This window comes from Ranitomeya imitator, chromosome 1, assembly GCF_032444005.1.
Source record: "Ranitomeya imitator isolate aRanImi1 chromosome 1, aRanImi1.pri, whole genome shotgun sequence".
In the NCBI taxonomy this organism is placed as follows: domain Eukaryota; kingdom Metazoa; phylum Chordata; class Amphibia; order Anura; family Dendrobatidae; genus Ranitomeya; species Ranitomeya imitator.
The window spans coordinates 158015116-158037055 of NC_091282.1; the positions used below are offsets into that span (position 1 = coordinate 158015116).

Consider the following 21940-nt stretch of genomic DNA (forward strand, 5'->3'; position numbering starts at 1 on the left):
TAAGGACACCATTAATCCTGTTCAAATCCCCAACTTACTTTACTGAAATGCAGCCCCAAACATGCAAGAAACTTCCACCATGCTTCACTGCTGCCCGAGGACAATCAGTATTGTACCGCTCTCCAGCCCTTTGTGAGCAAACTAATTTTTTTTTATAGCCAAATATATCATATTTCCACTCATCAGTCCAGTGCATTAGCTGCCATTTTTCTGCACCCATTTCCTATGTTTTTGTGCATAGTTTGGTCACTTGGTCTTGTTTCCAGGTTGAAGATATGTTTTTTGTCCACAGTTCCTAAATGTAGAAAAATTCTGACCAGAGTCTAGCTGGGTCCCACCGATTGCTGTCACTGTCAGTTCTGAGTTGATGCCACTGCTGGACATCTTTCTATTTCAAAGGGAAATAAGCATACGGTAACGTGTAGGGATGAGAGAATAGCTTCGTATAACTCCTTATCCGAATAGCTATAGCCCTTACCGAATAGCTGCATCGGGAACCCGGACACCTGGAGCACTCTCGATAATCAGCTGTTCAACACCGCAGCTGCATATGTCACAGCTGTGTGGCAGTCACAACACATGCATGGAGAGCCCAACAAACAGGCTCTCCATTAATGTGTTGCAACTGTCACATAGCCGCGACACATGCAGCTGCGGCTCCAAACAGCTGATTATTGGGAGCGCTCCAGGCATCCGGGTTCCCGATGCAGCTATTCAATAAGTGCTATAGCTATTCAGATAAGGAGTTATCTGAAGCTATTAGCGCATTCCTAATAAGAGTTTGAACAGCACATCTTGAAATCCCAGTCTTCTTTGAAACCTTTGCCTTGGAGACACCTTGCTGATGCAGTATAACTACCTTGTGTCTTGTTGCTGTTCTCAGACTTGCCATGGTGTGTGGCATGTGACACAAAACTGTCATACAATGCCTCACTTTATAGCAGTTTGGCTGTTCCTCACACAATTTTAAGCCTCCTAAACAGCTCTTTCTGTTAATGACTTTATTTCAACCTACATATGAAAATGATGATCACTTACATAGTAACATAGTTAGTAAGGCCGAAAAAAGACATTTGTCCATCCAGTTCAGCCTATAGCCATCCAGTTCAGCCTATAAAGGGTACTTTCCCATACCGGGAGTCGAACCCGGGCCGCCTGGGTGAGAACCAGGAATCCTAACCGCTAGACTTGTTTGGTATAGCTGGTTAGTCATACACCTGACAAAAATTCTGCTAAATCCCTGGCTTGATGCAAGTGTATATCAAATAGCTGATGCTATTTTGAAAGCAATAGATAGTCACACCAAATTTTTATTCACTGATAAAAATAAACTAATAACACTTTAGCACAGTAATACATTTGTTTGTGCTTTTTCCTAAATTGGTGCTACTTTTTCCAATTTTCCATATCACTACCCAGGACTGCTGCAGGACTGATGGACAATTCAAGCTGCACTATATAATAATTGTGTAAGTAACAATCAACATCGGCTCTGGATCCCTGATCTTGTGAGGGACAACCTCTTCAACGTGAACTATCAGGCGGTTCGTTCCTAATCTGCCCAGCGCTGATGTCTTCCCGCCTCCGCTGACATGACGTCGACAGAGCAGAGGCTTATCTTCTGCTCTGCTCTGTTGATGGGGTGTGACTGGCGATGTCACGCAGATTGACCGTCGGCTCTCCGATGCCTAACTGGATAACCCCTGTAATGGTTCCACATGCCTGCGCTGGTAGTCTGCTTCTGATCTGCACAACCACCACCGTACAGTAATGCAGGAAAAACGTCCTGTAATGCTTTAGGGCAGGTAATCAGCCTAACTGTTAAAAAGCTTCTTCACCATTTCCAGTAACTGTTGGCAGAACTGTGCTTTCAGCTCTGCATTATAAATCTGTGTTGCTACAGATAAACAAAGAACACACTAAGGGTATGTTCACACGTTCCTGATTTCCATCCTTTTTTTTTCAGGACTGTTTTTTAAAAAACTGCAGCTCTTGGCAGAAAATGCAGGTCCTTTTTTTGGTCCTTTTTTTGTCCTTTTTTGATCCTTTTTTTTAATGCAGTTTTCTATGCAGTTAAAATGGCTGAAAATACCCTAACCCTACCCCTAACCCTACCCCTACCCCTAACCCTATTCTAACCTTAGTGGGGAAAAAAAAAAAATTCTTAATTTTTTTTTATTGTCCCTACCTATGGGGGTGACAAAGGGGGGGGGGGGGGGTGTCATTTACTATTTTTTTTTATTTTGATCACTGAGATAGGTTATATCTCAGTGATCAAAATGCACTTTGGAACGAATCTGCCGGCCGGCAGATTCGGCGGGCGCACTGCGCATGCGCCCGCCATTTTGCAAGATGGCGGTGCCCAGGGAGAAGACGGCCGGACGGACACCGGGTAAGTATAAGGGGGGGAGATTAGGGCACGGGGGGGCATCGGAGCACTGGGGGGGGGCATCGGAGCACGGGGCGGTGGGATTGGAGCACGGGGGGGCGGGATCGGAGCACGGGGGGGCAGCCACACTCCGCCCACGCACTTCCGCCCGCTTCCCCGCACTTCCTGCTGCAGCGGTTCGGCACCACAAACCGCAGTAAAACCCGCAGATATTTTTTTCATCTGCGGGTTTTACTGCGGGTTTGACCTCACAATGGAGGTCAATGGGTGCAGAACCGCTGCGGCTCCGAAAAAAGAAGTGACATGGTACTTCTTTTTTACCGCGGCTATTCAGCGCGGCTTTTTTTCCCGATTCCCGCATCATGTGCACAGTGGTTCCTGTTTTCCATAGGGTACAGTACACTGTACCCTGCATGGAAAACAGCTGCGGAACCGCAGCGGCAAAAACGCTGCGGTTCCGCAGAAAAAAACGCACTGTGTGAACATGGCCTAAAATTCAATTATGTTATATGAAACAATGGATAAAATGTAAACGAAAAAAGACCTGCGGCAGAATAGAGCAGATTGCAGATTTTTTTAATCCATCATATGATCTTTTGTCTGAACCAACTCTTTCCAGTGCATGTAAAAGGGGTTTTCCAAACTCTACTCTCATGTATTGTGGTTAGTGATGAGCGAGTGTGCTCGTTACTTGAGATTTCCGTGCATGGTCGGGTGTTCTCCGAGTATTTGGGCCTGCTAGTAGATTATGTGTGAGTCCCCGCAGCTGCATGATTTGCAGCAGCTAGACAGCCTAAACACATGCAGGGATTGCCTGTTTGTTAGGGAATCCCTACATGTATTCAGGCTGTCTAGCAGCCACAACTCATGCAGCTGCGGCGACACAAACAATCTACGAGCACGCCCAAGATACTCGGAGAACACTCGAGCATGCTCAAAAACCTCGAGTAACAGCACACTCGCTCATCACTAATTGTGGTATATTGTGCTGTGAATTTTCAGCACAGAATCCTCATTGAAAATTGACAAATTTTATGGAACTGATGATAACATCATCTACACAATGTATCTGTACTTAGGCTATACAGATTTCAGTGGTGGGATTACCCTAAGCATCACACATTACCTGCACTGACTTTTCCAATAAATCACTCGAGTTACTTCCTGCGTGATCAGAAATCATGGAGTGCTGTGCCTGGTAGAAATAATTGATGCCAAGATCACACCATATGTTTGCAGACGGCTGAAGCTTCAGTGCCCGACCATAACACCTGCAGAGAGTAAGGTACAGGGTTATGCCAACTCAGTATCTCAATCCTCTATGTATTTACAAACTTGCCGAAATTATATTGAAAATGATTGAAAAGTATATTTGTAGAAACAATGAAACCCCTGATAAGAATAGGTGCAGACCATTTCTAGAGTACACACCAAATGTATCCATAGACTTCTATGCACTAAACCTGTCCTTCTGGCATATGATTTGCCATATGAGTAGCAATCTAATATATAATTGTCTAAGGGTCACTTCCGTCTGTCCTTCTGTCTTTCTTTCTGTCACGGATATTCATTGGTCGCGGCCTCTGTCTGTCATGGAATCCAAGTCGCTGATTGGTCGTGGCAAAACGCCCACGACCATTGCCACAACCTATCAGCGACGGGCGCAGTCCGGCGGAAACATGGCCGCTTCTTCCTCCCCGCAGTCAGTGCCCGCTCCGTACTCCCCTCCAGTCAGCGCTCACACAGGGTTAATGGTAGCGCTAACGGACCGCGTTATGCCGCAGTGTAACACACTCCATTAATGCTGCTATTAACCCTGTGTTACCAACTTTTTTACTATTGATGCAGCCTATGCAGCCTCAATAGTAAAAAGATCTAATGTTAAAAATAATAAAAAAATAAAAAATCATCATATACTCACATTCCGGCGTCTTTCCCGCTCCTCGCGACGCTCCGGTAATCGCTTCATGCAAGCGGCAGGTTCTGGTGGCAAGGATGGTATGTGACAAGGACCTGCCATGATGTCACGGTCATGTGACCGCGACGTCATCACAGGTCCTGCGTCCATACCAACCCTGGGACCGGAAGCTGCCGCGTGCACCGCACACAGGGCCAGGACTTCAACGGAGGGTGAGTATATGTTTATTTTTTATTTTAAGTCGGTATACTACATGGCTCTGTGCTGTATACTCCGTCGCTGTGCAATAAAATGTGTTACCGTGTTGTCCACAATCACTTGTTTTGTTCTCTCTAAAAATTATTTGGTGGTGGTGCCTGTGCACTTGGATAAAAACAAAAGAACTTTCTACGTTGAAACCAAGACTTGAGTGCGGCTGTTTTTTTGTATGCTGTGCAATATACTACGTGGCTGGGCAATATACTATGTGACTGGGCAATATACTACGTGACTGGGCAATATACTACGTGGCTGGGCAATATAATACGTGGCTGGGCAATATACTACGTGGCTGGGCAATATACTACGTGGCTGGGCAATATACTACGTGGCTGGGCAATATACTACATGGCTGGGCAATATACTACGTGGCTGGGCAATATACTACATGGCTGGGCAATATACTACATGGCTGGGCAACATACTACGTGGCTGGGCAATATACTACATGGCTGGGCAATATACTACGTGGCTGGGCAATATACTACATGGCTGTGCAATATACTACGTGGCTGGGCAATATACTACGTGGACATGCATATTCTAGAATACACGATGCGTTAGAATCGGGCCACCATCTAGTATAGTAGAACAGCTTTTAATTTATTTACATACAGATTCTGTGTTAACAATTAAGTACTTAGTTCCTACCTTCCCCCAAGTCCTAAGATCTCGGATTTATTCAGTAGCTTCTGATCTGTATTCTGTCCTACAATGGCACCCATGACATGAACTCTGACTTTGGCTGGGGAGACTAGATGCAAGCAGGAGCAAGAATCTCCAAGTAGTTTCCACAGGCATAAAAGGTCAGGACGCTGCTGGACTGCTCTAGAATTTATAAAAGAAAAATAAGGTTATTTTTATGGAAAATGAGTATGGTAAATACATTTGCAGGATCCTGGTCCAGCTGGCTGGTGAGTATTCTGTGACTGCTGGACAGGAGCCCTGTGAGCGGCCTCCTACCTGCAGATATCGGCGGCTCTAATTAGCCGGCCTGGTGCGACGTCAAGTGTGTATCACACTAAATAATAACGTCGCCACAAGCTGGCCAATCAAAAGAGAAGCCGAGGATGCTGGCGGGTAGGAGACGGCTTACAGGGCTCACGTACAGGCGCCATCGAATACTGACCTGCCCACTGGACCAGGGTCCTAAAAATCTGTTAGCTCATTTCTAAAAATAAGCAGCAATCACATGTAAGCCATGCATTACATATGGTTTAATATGTTTATAGGTAAAAGTAGAGATGACAGATGCAATCATTATTATGCACATTGCATAAAACATAGACATTAGTGTTTAGCACTGACCTTGTCAAATACTCAAGACCCTTTCCGATAAGATCTACAGCTTTGCCATCTAGGAAATCAGCAAGTGCCCCTTTAGCAAGCATTAGGTGACATTCACCGAGCCCTGCAAGACATATGAAGCTAACATCATGACTGAGATGAAGAGAAATGACCTTAATATTGGGAAATAGTCCATTCATAAAATCATGGTGTGCCATCATGTCAGTATCTATTCTCTTAATTTGATGGTTCATGGATCAACAAAAATACATTGTGTGAAACCTGCGCAATCGATGTAGATCCAAGGCACCAGTGTTAGATACATATTGTCACATTTTGTTCTTATGCTTAGGTCAGTTTCACACAGCCATTAAGCACGGACAGTGCTCGCAATACCCGACCTGACTGCTGGTTCTCCTGACTTGAGTTAATGGCCTCACATATGACAATGAAACAGCTCAGGTCTGACGCCCTGGAGGCCAGAGTGGGGATAGCAATACGAGCACAGCACATGTTCAACAGATGAGTGGAATTGGCCTCAAAGGGGTGTATGATAACTTAGGATAGGTCATCAATATCAGATAGGTGGGGGTCCGACAGCTGGCATCCCCATCACTAAGCAGCCCCAGTGGAAGCCAGATGTAAACTCTGTCGGAATAGACCACAGCTGATGACATATTCTCTATCTGCACTACCCAAGTAACCAATTATAGCCACGTTCTTGCCTCTGATCAGGAAAATCGGTTAGAAACTAAGAGATCATTATAAATATATACATATATCTTAAGATCAAATGAAATGTCCATATATTACATGTTTGTCATGGATGGGAAGAGGATAATTCAGCAGCAGCAATGCCCAATGGCTCCAGATGATTAGATAATTTGCATTATCCATTGTGGAATTTATAGGAATTCCTGCAGAATGTTCCTAGAGGGTGTAATTCCTCCTTCTTGCTTCAAGGGCAGGAGACATTGCCTTACCGAAGCAGGACAATGGTGGCAAAACCAGCGCTAAGTGCTGCTGCCACAGCAATAGGGCAGAGCAATGCTCAGGTCTATATGTGGGAAGCCCATATATAAATGCAGTGACTGTCAGCTCAATGGGTGAAGTAAGGAGGGAAACCTTTTATTTTACTTTTTTTTTTTTTATATGTGATGCCATAGCCTTTTAATTTTTAGAAAAAAATAGGGCTAGATAGAAAAAAAAAATCAAAACAACTCCTCTAAGTTATTAATTAATTAGATCTAAAGAGCAATTCCCATCAACCACCACTGGTTATGCTACGTTCACATTTGCGTTGTTGGGCGCAACGTCGTCGACGGATACCGACGCATGCGTCATGCGCCCCTATCTTTAACATGGGGGGCGCATGGACATGCGCCGGAATGCGTTTTACGACGCATGCGTCATTTTGACGCACCAGACAGGGCGCGGACGCTACTTGTAGCGTTTTCCCTGCGCCAAAATTCCTGAACTTTACTATTTTATGACAACGCATGTGTCAAAAAACGCTGCGTTGTGTATGTGCGTTGTGGGTTGCATCGACGACGCTGCGCCCAACAACGCAAATGTGGACGTAGCATTACAGTGACAGTACAACGCTCAGTGTGATTAGTGCATTATAGTCAGGATTCATGGACGCCTATGCAATGTTTCCATACATTGGCTCCTCCCTGTTTGGTAATGAGAGGACACTACCTTTCAGCGCTGGCACATATTCTCCAGACTTCTGTACGATATGCTGGTACTCGGTCACCGCATCTGTATACGTGCCCAGGAGCTGCTTGATGGATGCGATTTTGTATGCACTGTACATTGAATCTGGATTCAGTTCGCTGGCTTTCATGAAGGATTTCAGAGCGGTAGAATAGCCCCCTCTACTCAGATATGCTTCTCCTAAACACTCCCAGCAGTTGGGGTCCTTGGGGTCGGCTCTCAAAGCAGCGTGCAAGCTGAATCATTACCAAAATAAACAATAAATGAGAAAAGGGATTTTAGACAAACACAATTCAAAATATTTCAATAAAAATGTAATGCCAAATTGTAAATGCCCCGTATACGGACCAGAGAACGCAGGATTTATGAGGAACCCATACTAAGTGCAGGAAACAAAGGGCACGGCAATTAGTGCTCCATCCTACAGGACAGAACTTCGTAAGTAACCCCATTACAGACTCATGTGACAACGAGCCTGGAAACCACTTGTGGAGATCGAGCAAGCTGTGAGGTCAGGGAGTGAAAGGAAACTGTGGATGCAATCAATAGCCCCTGCCGTTTTTCTGCATCAAGGCCATAAGATTTGGGAAAAATATGACCGCCAAAAATTCAACAGAATTCATAACAATGGAGGTTTCACCAATAAAGTTCAGGTGTTAACTGAATAGAGAGTGACTGGTCTATAATGGTAGGCTTTAGTTTGTATTGTTTTTATTAGTTATGCAGAAAACTCCTTTAACACAAGTAATCTCCTATTCACAAAGTAAATGATAACTTACTGATTAGTGGGTGTCCCTCTGCTGTGACCAGCACCCATCAGCAGAACGAGCACGCCCGACCATCACTCCATTCCTTCCCTATGGGGCGGACAAGCACTTAGCTTCTTCCAGCAGCCCCGAAGAGAATGAATGGTGCAGCAGTCAGCACCCGTCCTGCAGTGCCATCTTGTAACAGAGACAAAAGCTCCTTGTCAGGGATTTTGTGTTCCCTGATCAGCCGATCGGTGCCGGTCCAGCAATCCCATCTCGGGAGAAAGAGGGCATTGTATGTCTGTAAAAACACCCCACTGGGATTGCACAACTTAAATGCAACTATCATTGGTTGATAGCAACGTTTAAGAGGTTAAACAGCACTGATTGCTGCTGTTAGAGGAAGGTGACGGCTGTATCATACAGTCAGTAACTACCATGTATGGAGCCTGGTCTATACACCTGTACTCTCCCTAAGTCATAGTAGCACATCTTAGGGCACCAAAGATGTCAGTATACAGATGGCAGGCCCAGCTGTGAGATGGCAGGCCTGGCTGTGAGATGGCAGGCCCGGCTGTGACATGGCTGGCCCGGCTGTGACATGGCGGGCCCGGGTGTGACATGGCAGGCCCGGCTGTGTCATGGCAGGCCCGGCTGTGTCATGGCAGGTCCGGCTGTGACATGGCGGGCCCGGGTGTGACATGGCAGGCCCGGCTGTGTCATGGCAGGCCCGGCTGTGTCATGGCAGGTCCGGCTGTGACATGGCAGGCACGGCTGTGACATGGCAGGCACGGCTGTGACATGACAGGCACGGCTGTGACATGGCAGGCCCGGCTGTGACATGGCAGGCCCGGCTGTGACATGGCAGGCCCGGCTGTGACATGGCAGGCCCGGCTGTGACATGGCAGGCCCGGCTGTGACATGGCAGGCCCGGCTGTGACATGGCAGGCCCGGCTGTGACATGGCAGGCCCGGCTGTGACATGGCAGGCCCGGCTGTGACATGGCAGGCCCGGCTGCGACATGGCAGGCCCGGATGCGACATGGCAGGCCCGGCTGTGACATGGCAGGCCCGGCTGTAGCATGGCAGGCCCGGCTGTGGCATGGCAGGCCCGGCTGTGGCATGGCAGGCCCGGCTGTGACATGGCAGGCCCGGCTGTGACAAGGTAGGCCCGGCTGTGAGAAGACAGGCCCGGCTGTGAGATGACAGGCCTGGCTGTGACATGGTAGGCCGGGCTGTGAGATGACAGGCCCGGCTGTGACATGGCAGGCCCGGTTGTGACATGGCAGGCCTGGCTGTGAGATGACAGGCCCGGCTGTGAGATGACAGGCCCGGCTGTGAGAAGACAGGCCCGGCTGTGAGATGGCAGGCCCGGCTGTGAGATGGCAGGCCCAGCTGTGAGAAGACAGGCCCGGCTGTGAGAAGACAGGCCCGGCTGTGAGATGGCAGGCCCAGCTGTGACATGGCAGGCCCGGCTGTGAGATGGCAGGCCCAGCTGTGAGATGGCAGGCCCAGCTGTGAGAAGACAGGCCCGGCTGTGAGAAGACAGGCCCGGCTGTGAGATGGCAGGCCCAGCTGTGACATGGCAGGCCCGGCTGTGAGATGGCAGGCCCGGCTGTGAGATGGCAGACCCAGCTGTGAGAAGACAGGCCCGGCTGTGAGAAGACAGGCCCGGCTGTGAGAAGACAGGCCCGGCTGTGAGAAGACAGGCCCGGCTGTGAGATCGCAGGCCCGGCTGTGAGAAGACAGGCCCAGCTGTGAGAAGACAGGCCCGGCTGTGAGAAGACAGGCCCGGCTGTGAGATGACAGGCCCGGCTGTGAGATGGCAGGCCCGGCTGTGAGATGGCAGGCCCGGCTGTGAGATGACAGGCCCGGCTGTGAGATGACAGGCCCGGCTGTGAGATGACAGGCCCGGCTGTGACATGGCAGGCCTGGCTGTGACATGGTAGGCCCGGCTGTTAGATGACAGGCCCGGCTGTTAGATGACAGGCCCGGCTGTGAGAAGACAGGCCCGGCTGTGAGATGACAGGCCCGGCTGTGAGATGGCAGGCCCGGCTGTGAGATGGCAGGTAAGGCTCACTTACTCAGACACAGCTTTGGAGTGCTGACCGACTCTTAGGTAGAACAGGCCTCTCCGCAGCCAAGCCCACTTTGCTGTTCCTGCGCTTGCTTTTTCCGTTACACTTGACAAAATGGCTAATGCCGTATCCTAGAAAAGATATCAATTCATGATTATGAAGATTTAAGCAATGTTTTAAGGTCTGGTTACTATGTATTAGGACTCTTTGGAGAGAACATTCTAGTACAGCGGTGGGGAACTCAGGCACTGGGGCCGTTTCTGCCCCACAATAAACTTTTCTCAGATACCTGGGCAGAATCACTGGAACTACAATGCTCGGGCCAGCGACAGCATCTTGACAGCTGCAGGCTCTTTAATCTCTCCCTGCTCTGTGAGCACACAGTGTTCACTACTGAACGCTGCAGCGCGTGTAATGAAAGATTATGTTATCGCACTGACCAGTGCCAGCGTCAGGATGTACTTTGTGGGCAAACTTAAGAGCGCTATGTGCTCACAAAAAAGACAGCAGCGGAGCCCCAGTGCCTCTTGTGATGTATATACTGCAGCCTCATGTCTACTGTGATGTGTATGCCGCAGTCCCATGTCTCGTGTGATGTATATACTGCAGCCCCATGTCTCCTGTGATGTCTATGCCGCAGTCCCATGTCTCCTGTGATGTATATACTGCAGCCCCATGTCTCCTGTGAAGTGTATGCCGCAGTCCCATGTCTCGTGTGATGTATATACTGCAGCCCCATGTCTCCTGTGAAGTGTATGCCGCAGTCCCATGTCTCGTGTGATGTATATACTGCAGCCCCATGTCTCCTGTGATGTCTATGCCGCAATCCCATGTCTCCTGTGATGTGTATGCCACAGTCCCATGTCTCCTGTGATGTATATACTGCAGCCCCATGTCTCCTGTGATGTGTATGCCGCAGTCCCATGTCTCCTGTGATGTCTATGCCGCAGTCCCATGTCTCCTGTGATGTCTATGCCGCAATCCCATGTCTCCTGTGAAGTGTATGCCGCAGTCCCATGTCTCCTGTGATGTATATACTGCAGCCCCATGTCTCCTGTGATGTCTATGCCGCAATCCCATGTCTCCTGTGATGTGTATGCCACAGTCCCATGTCTCTTGTGATGTATATACTGCAGCCCCATGTCTTCTGTGATGTGTATGCCACAGTCCCATGTCTCCTGTGATGTATATACTGCAGCCCCATGTCTCCTGTGATGTGTATGCCGCAGTCCCATGTCTCCTGTGATGTCTATGCCGCAGCCCCATGTCTCCTGTGATGTCTATGCCGCAATCCCATGTCTCCTGTGAAGTGTATGCCGCAGTCCCATGTTTCGTGTGATGTATATACTGCAGCCCCATGTCTCGTGTGATGTATATACTGCAGCCCCATGTCTCGTGTGATGTATATACTGCAGCCCCATGTCTCCTGTGATGTCTATGCCGCAATCCCATGTCTCCTGTGAAGTGTATGCCGCACTCCCATGTCTCATGTGATGTATATACTGCAGTCCCATGTCTCGTGTGATGTATATACTGCAGCCCCATGTCTCCTGTGATGTCTATGCCGCAATCCCATGTCTCCTGTGATGTGTATGCCACAGTCCCATGTCTCCTGTGATGTATATACTGCAGCCCCATGTCTCCTGTGATGTGTATGCCACAGTCCCATGTCTCCTGTGATGTATATACTGCAGCCCCATGTCTCCTGTGATGTGTATGCCGCAGCCCCATGTCTCCTGTGATGTATATGCCGTAGTCCCATGTCTCCTGTGATGTGTATGCCGCAGTCCCATGTCTCCTGTGATGTATATACTGCAGCCCCATGTCTCCTGTGATGTGTATGCCACAGTCCCATGTCTCCTGTGATGTATATACCGCAGTCCCATGTCTCCTGTGATGTATATGCCGTAGTCCCATGTCTCCTGTGATGTGTATGCCGCAGTCCCATGTCTCCTGTGATGTATATACCGCAGTCCCATGTCTCCTGTGATGTGTATGCCACAGTCCCATGTCTCCTGTGATGTATATACTGCAGCCCCATGTCTCCTGTGATGTGTATGCCGCAGTCCCATGTCTCCTGTGATGTCTATGCCGCAATCCCATGTCTCCTGTGATGTGTATGCCACAGTCCCATGTCTCCTGTGATGTATATACTGCAGTCCCATGTCTCGTGTGATGTATATACTGCAGCCCCATGTCTCCTGTGATGTGTATGCCACAGTCCCATGTCTCCTGTGATGTATATACTGCAGCCCCATGTCTCCTGTGATGTGTATGCCGCAGCCCCATGTCTCCTGTGATGTGTATGCCGCAGTCCCATGTCTCCTGTGATGTATATACTGCAGCCCCATGTCTCCTGTGATGCGTATGCCGCAGTCCCATGTCTCCTGTGATGTATATACTGCAGCCCCATGTCTCCTGTGATGCGTATGCCGCAGTCCCATGTCTCCTGTGATGTATATACTGCAGCCCCATGTCTCCTGTGATGCGTATGCCGCAGTCCCATGTCTCCTGTGATGTGTATGCCGCAGTCCCATGTCTCCTGTGATGCGTATGCCGCAGCCCCATGTCTCCTGTGATGCGTATGCCGCAGTCCCATGTCTCCTGTGATGTGTATGCCGCAGTCCCATGTCTCCTGTGATGTGTATGCCGCAGTTCCATGTCTCCTGTCATGTCTATACTGCAGCCCCATGTCTCCTGTGATGAATCTGACGCAACCCCATGTCTCCCGTGATGAATATGACGCAGCCCTATGTCTACTGTGATATATATGGAGCTGCCCCATATCTTCTGTGATGAATATACCGCAGCCCCATGTCTACTGTGATGTATATACTGCAGCCCCATGTCTCCTGTGATGTATACACCGCAGACCCATGTCTTCTGTGATGTATATACTGTAGCCCCATGTCTCCTGTGATGTCTATATCACAGTCCAGTGTCTCCTGTGATGTTTATGCCTTAGCCCCATGTCTTCTGTTTAGGCCTATGCCGCAGCCCCATGTCTTCTTCTTTGATGTCTATACCACAGTCCCATGTCTCCTGTGATGTATATACAGCAGCTACAAGTCTCTTGTGATATCTATACCAGAGCCCCATGTTTCCACTGATGTCTATACTGCAGACCCATGTCTCCTGTGATGTATATACAGCAGCTCTATGTCTCTTGTGATGTATATGATGCATTTCCCATGTCTCCTCTGATGTATTTAAAACAGTATTGGTGTCTCCTATGTGATGTATGTACAGCAGTCTTAGTGTCTCCCATGTGATGTATACAGCTCTGTCTGTCTTTTATGTGGTGTGTATAAAGCAATCTCGGTGACTCCTATGTGATGCATATACAGCAGTCTTGGTGTCTCCTATTTGATGTATACTATAGATCTCGTAGTGCATGAGTTCTATAAATGTAACGTGAGCACTGATGAATTTCCCACTGTCAGGAGACCTGCAATGTAATATTCATGTGTGGTGGGTACAGCCTACTGCTGCGAGTTCTTTACAAAAACACTTATTGCAAAGAGTCTCCTGCGATCCAGGCCGACACAAATCTGGAAAAGCAATTACGAGTAGCAACATCATCCAAACCACCTAACATCACAAGCCTCACCGAAAAGAAGCAGCTCCAGCCATTACATTAGGAGTTAGCTAATTAAATGTCTGAGCAATTACAGAAGGATTATTTTCAAGTTGATGGTATAAACATCCAAATGGCCCTTGGCTGAAAAAAAGTTCCTCACTCCTGTTCTAGTAGGTGGGAAAAGAATTGGATAAACTTAATTTTATTTATTTTCACTTTTCTTTTTAGATTTTTTTTTCTGTGCAGTTTTTGCTCACAAAGCTATGCGTAAAAGGTCTAGCAGTGCAAGAAACCCTCATCATCATACTCAAAAGGTGCTAGATTACCATGTCATTCAGCTCCATACTTAGATCCACCGCTTCTGCTCCTGATTCTCCATCATTCTCATCCAGGTCAAACGCTTTCTTATAGCAACCACGAGCCCTGGTCTTGTCACCGGCTACTTCTCGATAGTAATGACCCAAATAACAGAACACTTTTGGCATGTAGGGGTCCAGTTTGGCAGCCTGCACATGAGAACAAAAAGAATAAGGAATACAAAAAAAACCTGAAAATTGTGCTAGGATTATAGGATTGGATTGCAATAGGATGGGAATTACATACATTTATATATACACTTTTAATAGAAAAGTGATTAAAAGCAGAACTGTCACCAGATCAAACCACATCCTCATTAAATAGGCCTCTTAGATAATAGGACTGACTTGTTGTAAGATATCATTCTGGGGAATTTTTTATTTCGCCACTGGAGTGGTGCCAGTAATGCATTTTGCAGATGTGTAGTAAAATACATACTGGTTGCCATTTCTATTGGTTCAGGTGCCGCTCCGGTCCCTCATCGTCATGTTGTGAAGGCACCTCTGACTGGCCAGAAGTCACTGCTAACGGTCACTCTCTCTTTTACTATAGTCTCATAGACTAACACTGTGAAGTGACTTCGGTTCCGCCCAACATAAACTGGAGCAATCTGGCCAGCCACAACTCCGGTCACGTGGTGCAGAAGACGACTGGAGCGGCACCGAAAACAGCTGAAGACGCTGGCCGTAAGTATTTTACAACACACAGGCTGTTGTCCAGGCAGTGATAATCTCCTGTTGATAAAACACTTGATTGCACTGAAACAACAGCACACAGCCTAATAAGTGACACATTACTGAAATCAGTGTATCTTCCCTTACCTTATGTTGCTCTCAGATTACATAGCAAATACCTGCTGACAGATTCCCTTGACTAAATCTCATTCATAAACTACAAAAATTAACTTGTAAGCTGACTTGCGGTGCAGATGTCAATTCTTTCTGTGCATTTTACCCTTCACAATGTAAATTGTTCATTCCGTAGAAAAAAAAATAAAAGAACTTGTTGCCAATCTGGGACAATATCCGCAACAGATTTTTATTTTTTTTTTACTAATGTGGACTATAAAATTATATTTTTGGTGGCAGTATTCACGTTATGCACCTTCTCTTCCTGGACATCAACTCCTCTCATGTCAGTCGACTTTCCAAAGCACAAAAGAAAGGTTCACTCCACATGCAAGTCACCATGACCAATGATGTCAGCACTGTAAAATTAATATTGGGGTTGTCCCAATAAGATAGGGGATAACTGCTGATTGCTGGAATATAACCGCTGGGCCCCCACCGATCTTGTTCTCAGAGCCCTGTCTGAATGGTGCTAATGTCAAGCATACCTGCACTCCATTCCATGTTGATAGGACTATTTTTCCCAACAGTCACATAGAGAATGAATGGCTCGGAGGGGTGCAAGCTTTTTTCACTTCATTCAGAAAAGAATCTGCAGAGCCCTGTTCCCAGGATCAGTGGGGCCTTGCAGTCAGACCCTCAGCAATTTAGTGAAGCCCAGCTGTCTGGTCATTTAATGTGCACTATAAAATAGTCTTGTGACCTGAAGGCAGGAGGACAAATAATGAATAGCCAAGAAAGTAAAACAAAAACTCCAGGACTTTTATGTCTTATATTTTAAGGGTCAGTAGAAAACTCCCTTGTATGTGGGTTTTATGCCTTAACGAGGCAGGATTTGTTCCTAAGCACATATGGAATACATTCATAAGGACATTATCCCCTTCACGATATATGACGTGTATTTAGGTCCTATGTTGTGTCCTTGACTTTGATATAATCAGCTATCATGTGCCCTTCACAGCTGGGGGTGGAATGGTGCTCCGCCAGTGGCTGTCAAACTGTTAAATGCCGCCGTTAATCTCTGACAGTGGGATTTAAGACGCTCCGGCAGGGGGCACGTCATTCCATGCTCCCTTTGGCGTGCCAATGACAGGCTTTTTCAGCCTGTGTGTGTCATGGTAACTCATCTGCACCCCACTATCACTTCACGGGGTATTTATGGGCTCACAAGGGGAGGCCCAGCCTCTTCCAACTACCATGGCGGCCTAAGGTGATCATGTCATCTAAAAGACCAGACAAGCCATTAAAGTAGCTGTCATTTAGAGGGCAAGGAAGCGGTCTGTACCCTTGCCAGAGAACACTAATACATCTGACAGTGTAAGGACAACAGAAGAATGTGCCCAGAGCCCCAGGCATCGGGACGCTACACGTAAACCAGTAATCCTATAATGAAAGACATGAATATAACTCAATACCTTTAAAAACTGTGTCACGGCCTTAGTTTTATCTCGTTTGCTTTCTTCACTCATAAACCAATAAGTTAAACCAAGGCAGAAATAGTAGTTTGCATTCTCTGGATTCTTCTCAATGGCATGATGGAAACTGAAATGGAAAAATGTCAAAAGCATCCATCACTCTGTTTGGGACATATCACTAAAGTGAAATCACAGTGGAACAGCCTCTTGGAATTGTAACTTGTAAAGTCTGTCCTAGTGATTATTCAGTTTTTCAGTAATCCATTCGTTTAGCAGTCCTAAAAGTCATTATTAATCTTTTAAAGTAAATGTGTCACCAGAATTTCAAAGTCAAGTCCAGCAATACCTTTCCATGGCTGGTCCCTTCCTCTGTTACTGAGAAATCAGCATTTGATTTGATATACAAATGAGGCTGAAGAGCTATTTGTAGATCTGAAGACTCTGTCACTCCAGCTCTATTCCCCGCTCAGAGCTGCCTCCCTCTTATTGACTGATGGCCTCTATGCTGTGTGACTTCAGGCAATAACGCAATCAGTCGAGCAGGAGGAGGCGGCAATGGGCAGGGAATAGAGCTGGAGTGACAGAGGCTTCAGATCTACAAATAGCTCTTCAGCCTCATTTGCATATGAAATCAAATGTTGATTTCTAAGTGATAAAGGAACAGACTGGTCATGTAAAGGTATTGAGGGACTTGCCTTTGAAAGAGATACGTGCACATGTAAATAGTTTGGAGTGCAAAATCCTGCTGACAGATTCCCTTTATACCCTTCATGAGCTTTTTTCCTCAAAGGACGTGTCCTTGCCTTTGATGTGGGCTCGCACATGATGACTGATTTAATCAGCCAGTATGTGGCTTTAAAAGCCTCTGATGGGAGCCTGTTAGAGGGAAAAAACAAAAACGAAAGATTGGAAAATTGCAAGGTCAGGAATGGGTTAAAGACCCTTGCCTGAAGAGTCTGGAATTATATCCTACCAAGAAACTCTATTTGCAGACGTGTTTGAAGGTTCTTGCCCCCAATTAGTGCAAAGCACTGATCTGGCTGGGTGAGAGGCATCTGAAAGGGGGGGGTCTAAGGAGAAGAGTTTCTTCTTGTAGGGAGTGTCACATCAGCATAGACTTCTAGGCAGTGCAATGGTCCCCTGAAAATGAAATGTGCAAATAGCCCCTTCACAGAGAAAGATGACAAGAACTTTAGTGCTTCTGCTCTCTTGCCACAACCATGGTACACCAGATTACCTTTTATCAGCCTCGGTGTAGTTCTTTTGAGTGTAATGGAGCTGGCCCTCCAAAAAATATGTTTCTGCAAATTCATGATGTGTCTTTTGAAGTTTTCTACAGACCTGATAAAATAGGGAAAATGCTTAAAACACAGAATCAACATATGTGATGGGCTAAATACAAATAGTATCAGGAACAAAAAAGATTAAACTGATCTGCAGTCCTGGGAATAGCGACTACACATTAATTGGAGCTGTGCTGTCATGCACTGTTTACATCTGGCCGTCACCAAGGCCACAAAACCAAAGATATGAGCCCGAGCATAAGCTGCTATAAGGGCCATGTGTAAAGGTACCGTCACATTTAGCGACGCTGCAGCGATCTAGACAACGATGCCGATTGCTGCAGCGTCGCTATGTGGTCGCTGGAGAGCTGTCACACAGATAGCTCTCCAGCGACCAACGATGCCGAAGTTCCCGGGTAACCAGGGTAAACATCGGATTACTAAGCGCAGGGCCGCGCTTAGTAACCCGATGTTTACCCTGGTTACCAGTGTAAATGTAAAAAAAAACAAACACTACATACTTACATTCCGGTGTCTGTCCCCTGGCGTTCTGCTTCCCTGCACTGTGTGAGCGCCAGCCGTAAAGCAGAGCGGTGACGTCACCGCTGTGCTTTACAGCCGACCGGCGCTCACAGTGCAGGGAAGCAGAACACCGGGGGACGGACACCGGAATGTAAGTATGTAGTGTTTTTTTTTACATTTACACTGTTAACCAGGGTAAACATCGGGTTACTAAGCGCAGCCCTGCGCTTAGTAACCCGATGTTTACCCTGGTTACCAGTGAAGACATCGCTGAATCGGCGTCACACACGCCGATTCAGCGATGTCTGCGGGAGATCCAGCGACGAAATAAAGTTCTGGCCTTTCTGCTCCGACCAACGATGTCACAGCAGGATCCAGATCGCTGCTGCGTGTCAAACACAACGATATCGCTATCCAGGATGCTGCAACGTCACGGATCGCTAGCGATATCGTTGTTAAGTTGGCCAGTGTGAAGGTGCCTTAAGAGCACAACCACACCATGGATATTTCACAGACAAAAGCCAAGAAAAAAACAAAATGAGCATATACTCTATAGTAAGGTAATAGTAACAGTACATGTAAATAACATGGAGTACTCGGTTAACACTATTTTGATCAAAAACCGTAGAAGCCATCCCACTGCGACAAGGTGAACCTAAGTCAGGCTGGTCCTATCCTATCTCCAGTATTAAAACCTCACCTTGTATCAGCCTACCTCAATGTGAATAAGGACAGAGCAGGACATTAATGTATTATTGGTGACCCTCCATCCCAGAATAAAGGAGAAAGTGCACATCAAAACTATGTATATTTCCATTGAAATGTAGCTTCCCTTCCCTGTTTACCTAGATCCCAAATTAAAAGCCCCAGAAAACAACTTTAGGGTATGTTCACACTGCGTCTACTTTCAGAGCTAAAAAAACTGGATTTTTGGTTGCTTACCGTAAAATCTGTTTCTCTGAGCCTCCATTGGGGGACATAGGAACCATGGGTGTATGCTGCTGCCACTAGGAGGCTGACACTATGCACAAAAAAAATTAGCTCCTCCCCTGCAGTGTACACCCCACCGACTGGCATTATGCACTTCAGTTAGTGAGAAAAACAATAAGGTTGAAACATAACCATAAACATGAGAACTGTAAACATGAGAACAGTCATAGAACACAGAACAACAGAAACAGAATAACATGGGAGGGTGCTGTGTCACCCAATGGAGGCTCCGAGAAACAGATTTTACGGAAAGCAACCAAAAATCCTGTTTTCTCTATCGCCTCTCATTGGGGGACACAGGAAGCATGGGACGTCCCAAAGCAGTCCCTGGAGTGGGAAAAAACAGACTTCCATCAGGTCAGAGTACTCACCACTGCCACCTGCAAGGTCCTTCTGCCTAGGCTGGCGTCCGCCGAAGCATAGGTATGGACCTTGTAAAATTTGGCGAACGTGTGGATGGAAGACCAGGTTGCCGCTTTGCAAAGCTGTAGGGCGGAAGCCCTGTGGTGTACCGCCCAGGAAGCGCCGACTGCCCGGGTAGAGAGAGCCTTTATCCCAGGAGGGGGCAATCTGTTCATGAGCTGATAAGCCTCCAAAATTGCGATTCTGATCCAGCGAGCAATAATCGCCTTGGAAGCCGGCAGGCCTCTACGCGTGCCATCAGGAATGATGAAAAGAGAATCCGTCTTCTGGAAATAGGCCGTTCTAGCCAGGTAGATCCTCACTGCCCTGACGAGGTCCAGCTTGTTCAACGATCGCTCCAGAGGATGAGCCGGAGCTGGACAAAAGGAAGGTAGAACGATGTCCTCGTTGAGGCGGAAGGTGGAAACCACCTTAGGAAGGAAGGAAGGAAGGCGGAGGCCTGAGGACCACCTTGTCCTGGTGGATAACCAAGAACGGAGGTCGGCATGAAAGGGCCGCTAACACGGAAACGCGGGGGATCGAAGTGATGGCCACACGAAAGGCCACCTTCCAAGATAGAACTGACAGGGAAACCTCCCTGAGAGGCTCAAAGGGGGAACCCCTCAGAACATCCAGCACAAGATTTAAATCCCATGAATCCACAGGGGCCCTGTATGGAGGGACAGCGTGGGCTACTCCTTGAAGGAAGGTCTTAACCTGTGGCCGAGAAGATAACGTCTTCTGAAAAAGGATGGAGAGCGCAGAAACCTGGCCCTTTAGGGAACTAAGAGCAAGGCCCGAATCCAGTCCTGCCTGAAGGAAGGCCAAAATGGAAGGCAGGGAAAAGGACATAGGTGAAACGCGGTTGGACTCACACCAATGGGAGTAAGCCTTCCAGGTATGATAGAAGATCCTGGAAGACGAAGGCTTCCTAGCCTGGATCATAGTGTGAATCACCCGGTCTGAAAGGCCGTACGCTCTCAGAACTGCGGTCTCAACAGCCACGCCGTTAAACTGAGCGACCGAGAATTCGGGTGGCAGATCGGACCCCGAGACAGCAGTTTGGTTCTGTCTGGAAGGCACCAGGGGGCGTACGCGAGAAGATTGACGATCTCCGCAAACCAAGATCTCCTGGGCCAATCCGGGGCGATCAGAATGACCGTCACCCCTTCCGCTTTGATCTTTTTCAACAGCTTGGGAAGCAAGGGAAGGGGTGGGGACAGATAGGGGAGCACGAACTGCGACCAAGGAATGGCCAGAGCGTCGACGCCCACTGCGAGAGGGTCACGAGACCTGGAGACGAACCGAGGAACCTTCCTGTTCATTCGGGACACCGTGAGGTCCACGTCAGGAGTCCCCCATCGAAGACAAATCTGATGGAAGACCTCCTGATGCAAGGACCATTCCCCTGCCTCAAGACACTCGCGGCTGCGGAAGTCGGCGGCCCAATTGTCAACGCCGGGGTTATGCACCACGGATATCACCGGAACCGTTGCCTCTGCCTAGAGGAGGATCTTGGATACCTCGGCCAAGGAGCGCCGAGTCCCCCCCTGATGGTTGACATATGCCACCGCTGTGGCATTGTCCGTCTGAATTCGGATAGGTAGACCCCTGAGAATCCTTTCCCAGTGACGAAGGGAGAGAAAGATGGCCCGAATCTCGAGGACGATGATCGGCAGAGAAGAATCCTGCTCCTGAACAGTTAGTTGGCGAAACACCACGCCCCAGCCGAGCAGGCTGGCGTCCATCGTCACCACCTGCCAGTAAACTGGAAGGAAGGACCTGCCCTGGGAGATGAGAGGTGAAGTCAGCCACCAGTTGAGGGACCGTTTGACCCGGGGAGAGAGTCAGATCGGACGATCCAGGGAGAAGACAGACCTGTCCCACTGTGACAGGATGGCCTGCTGAAGAGGTAATGAGTGAAATTGGGCGAAGGGAATTGCTTCCAATGTTGCTACCATCCTCCCCAAAACCTTCATGGCCGATCGAAAAGACCCTGGAGCAAGCGTACGTCACGACGAAGGATGTAGCTCTTGTCTTCGGGAAGGAAGACTTTGGTCTGACGAGTGTCGAAGAGCATGCCCAGAAAAACGAGGAGCTGGGAAGGAACAAGATAGGATTTCTTCCTGTTGACAAGCCAACCGAA

At 47.8% G+C, this 21940-nt stretch overlaps 1 protein-coding gene across 1 annotated transcript in view; it reads right to left on the reverse strand.

Annotated features, from left to right (window-relative positions):
• Positions 1–21940, reverse strand: part of SKIC3 (SKI3 subunit of superkiller complex) — a 237132-nt gene that overhangs the window by 126153 nt on the left and 89039 nt on the right. The window contains exons 13-20 of the mRNA XM_069751930.1: positions 17835–17938; positions 16598–16724; positions 14304–14483; positions 10404–10528; positions 7554–7807; positions 5874–5976; positions 5217–5393; positions 3516–3660 (exon numbers count right to left, since the gene is read on the reverse strand). Of these exons, the coding sequence (XP_069608031.1) occupies positions 3516–3660; positions 5217–5393; positions 5874–5976; positions 7554–7807; positions 10404–10528; positions 14304–14483; positions 16598–16724; positions 17835–17938 (1215 nt within the window). The remainder of the gene's footprint in view (positions 1–3515; positions 3661–5216; positions 5394–5873; positions 5977–7553; positions 7808–10403; positions 10529–14303; positions 14484–16597; positions 16725–17834; positions 17939–21940) is intronic.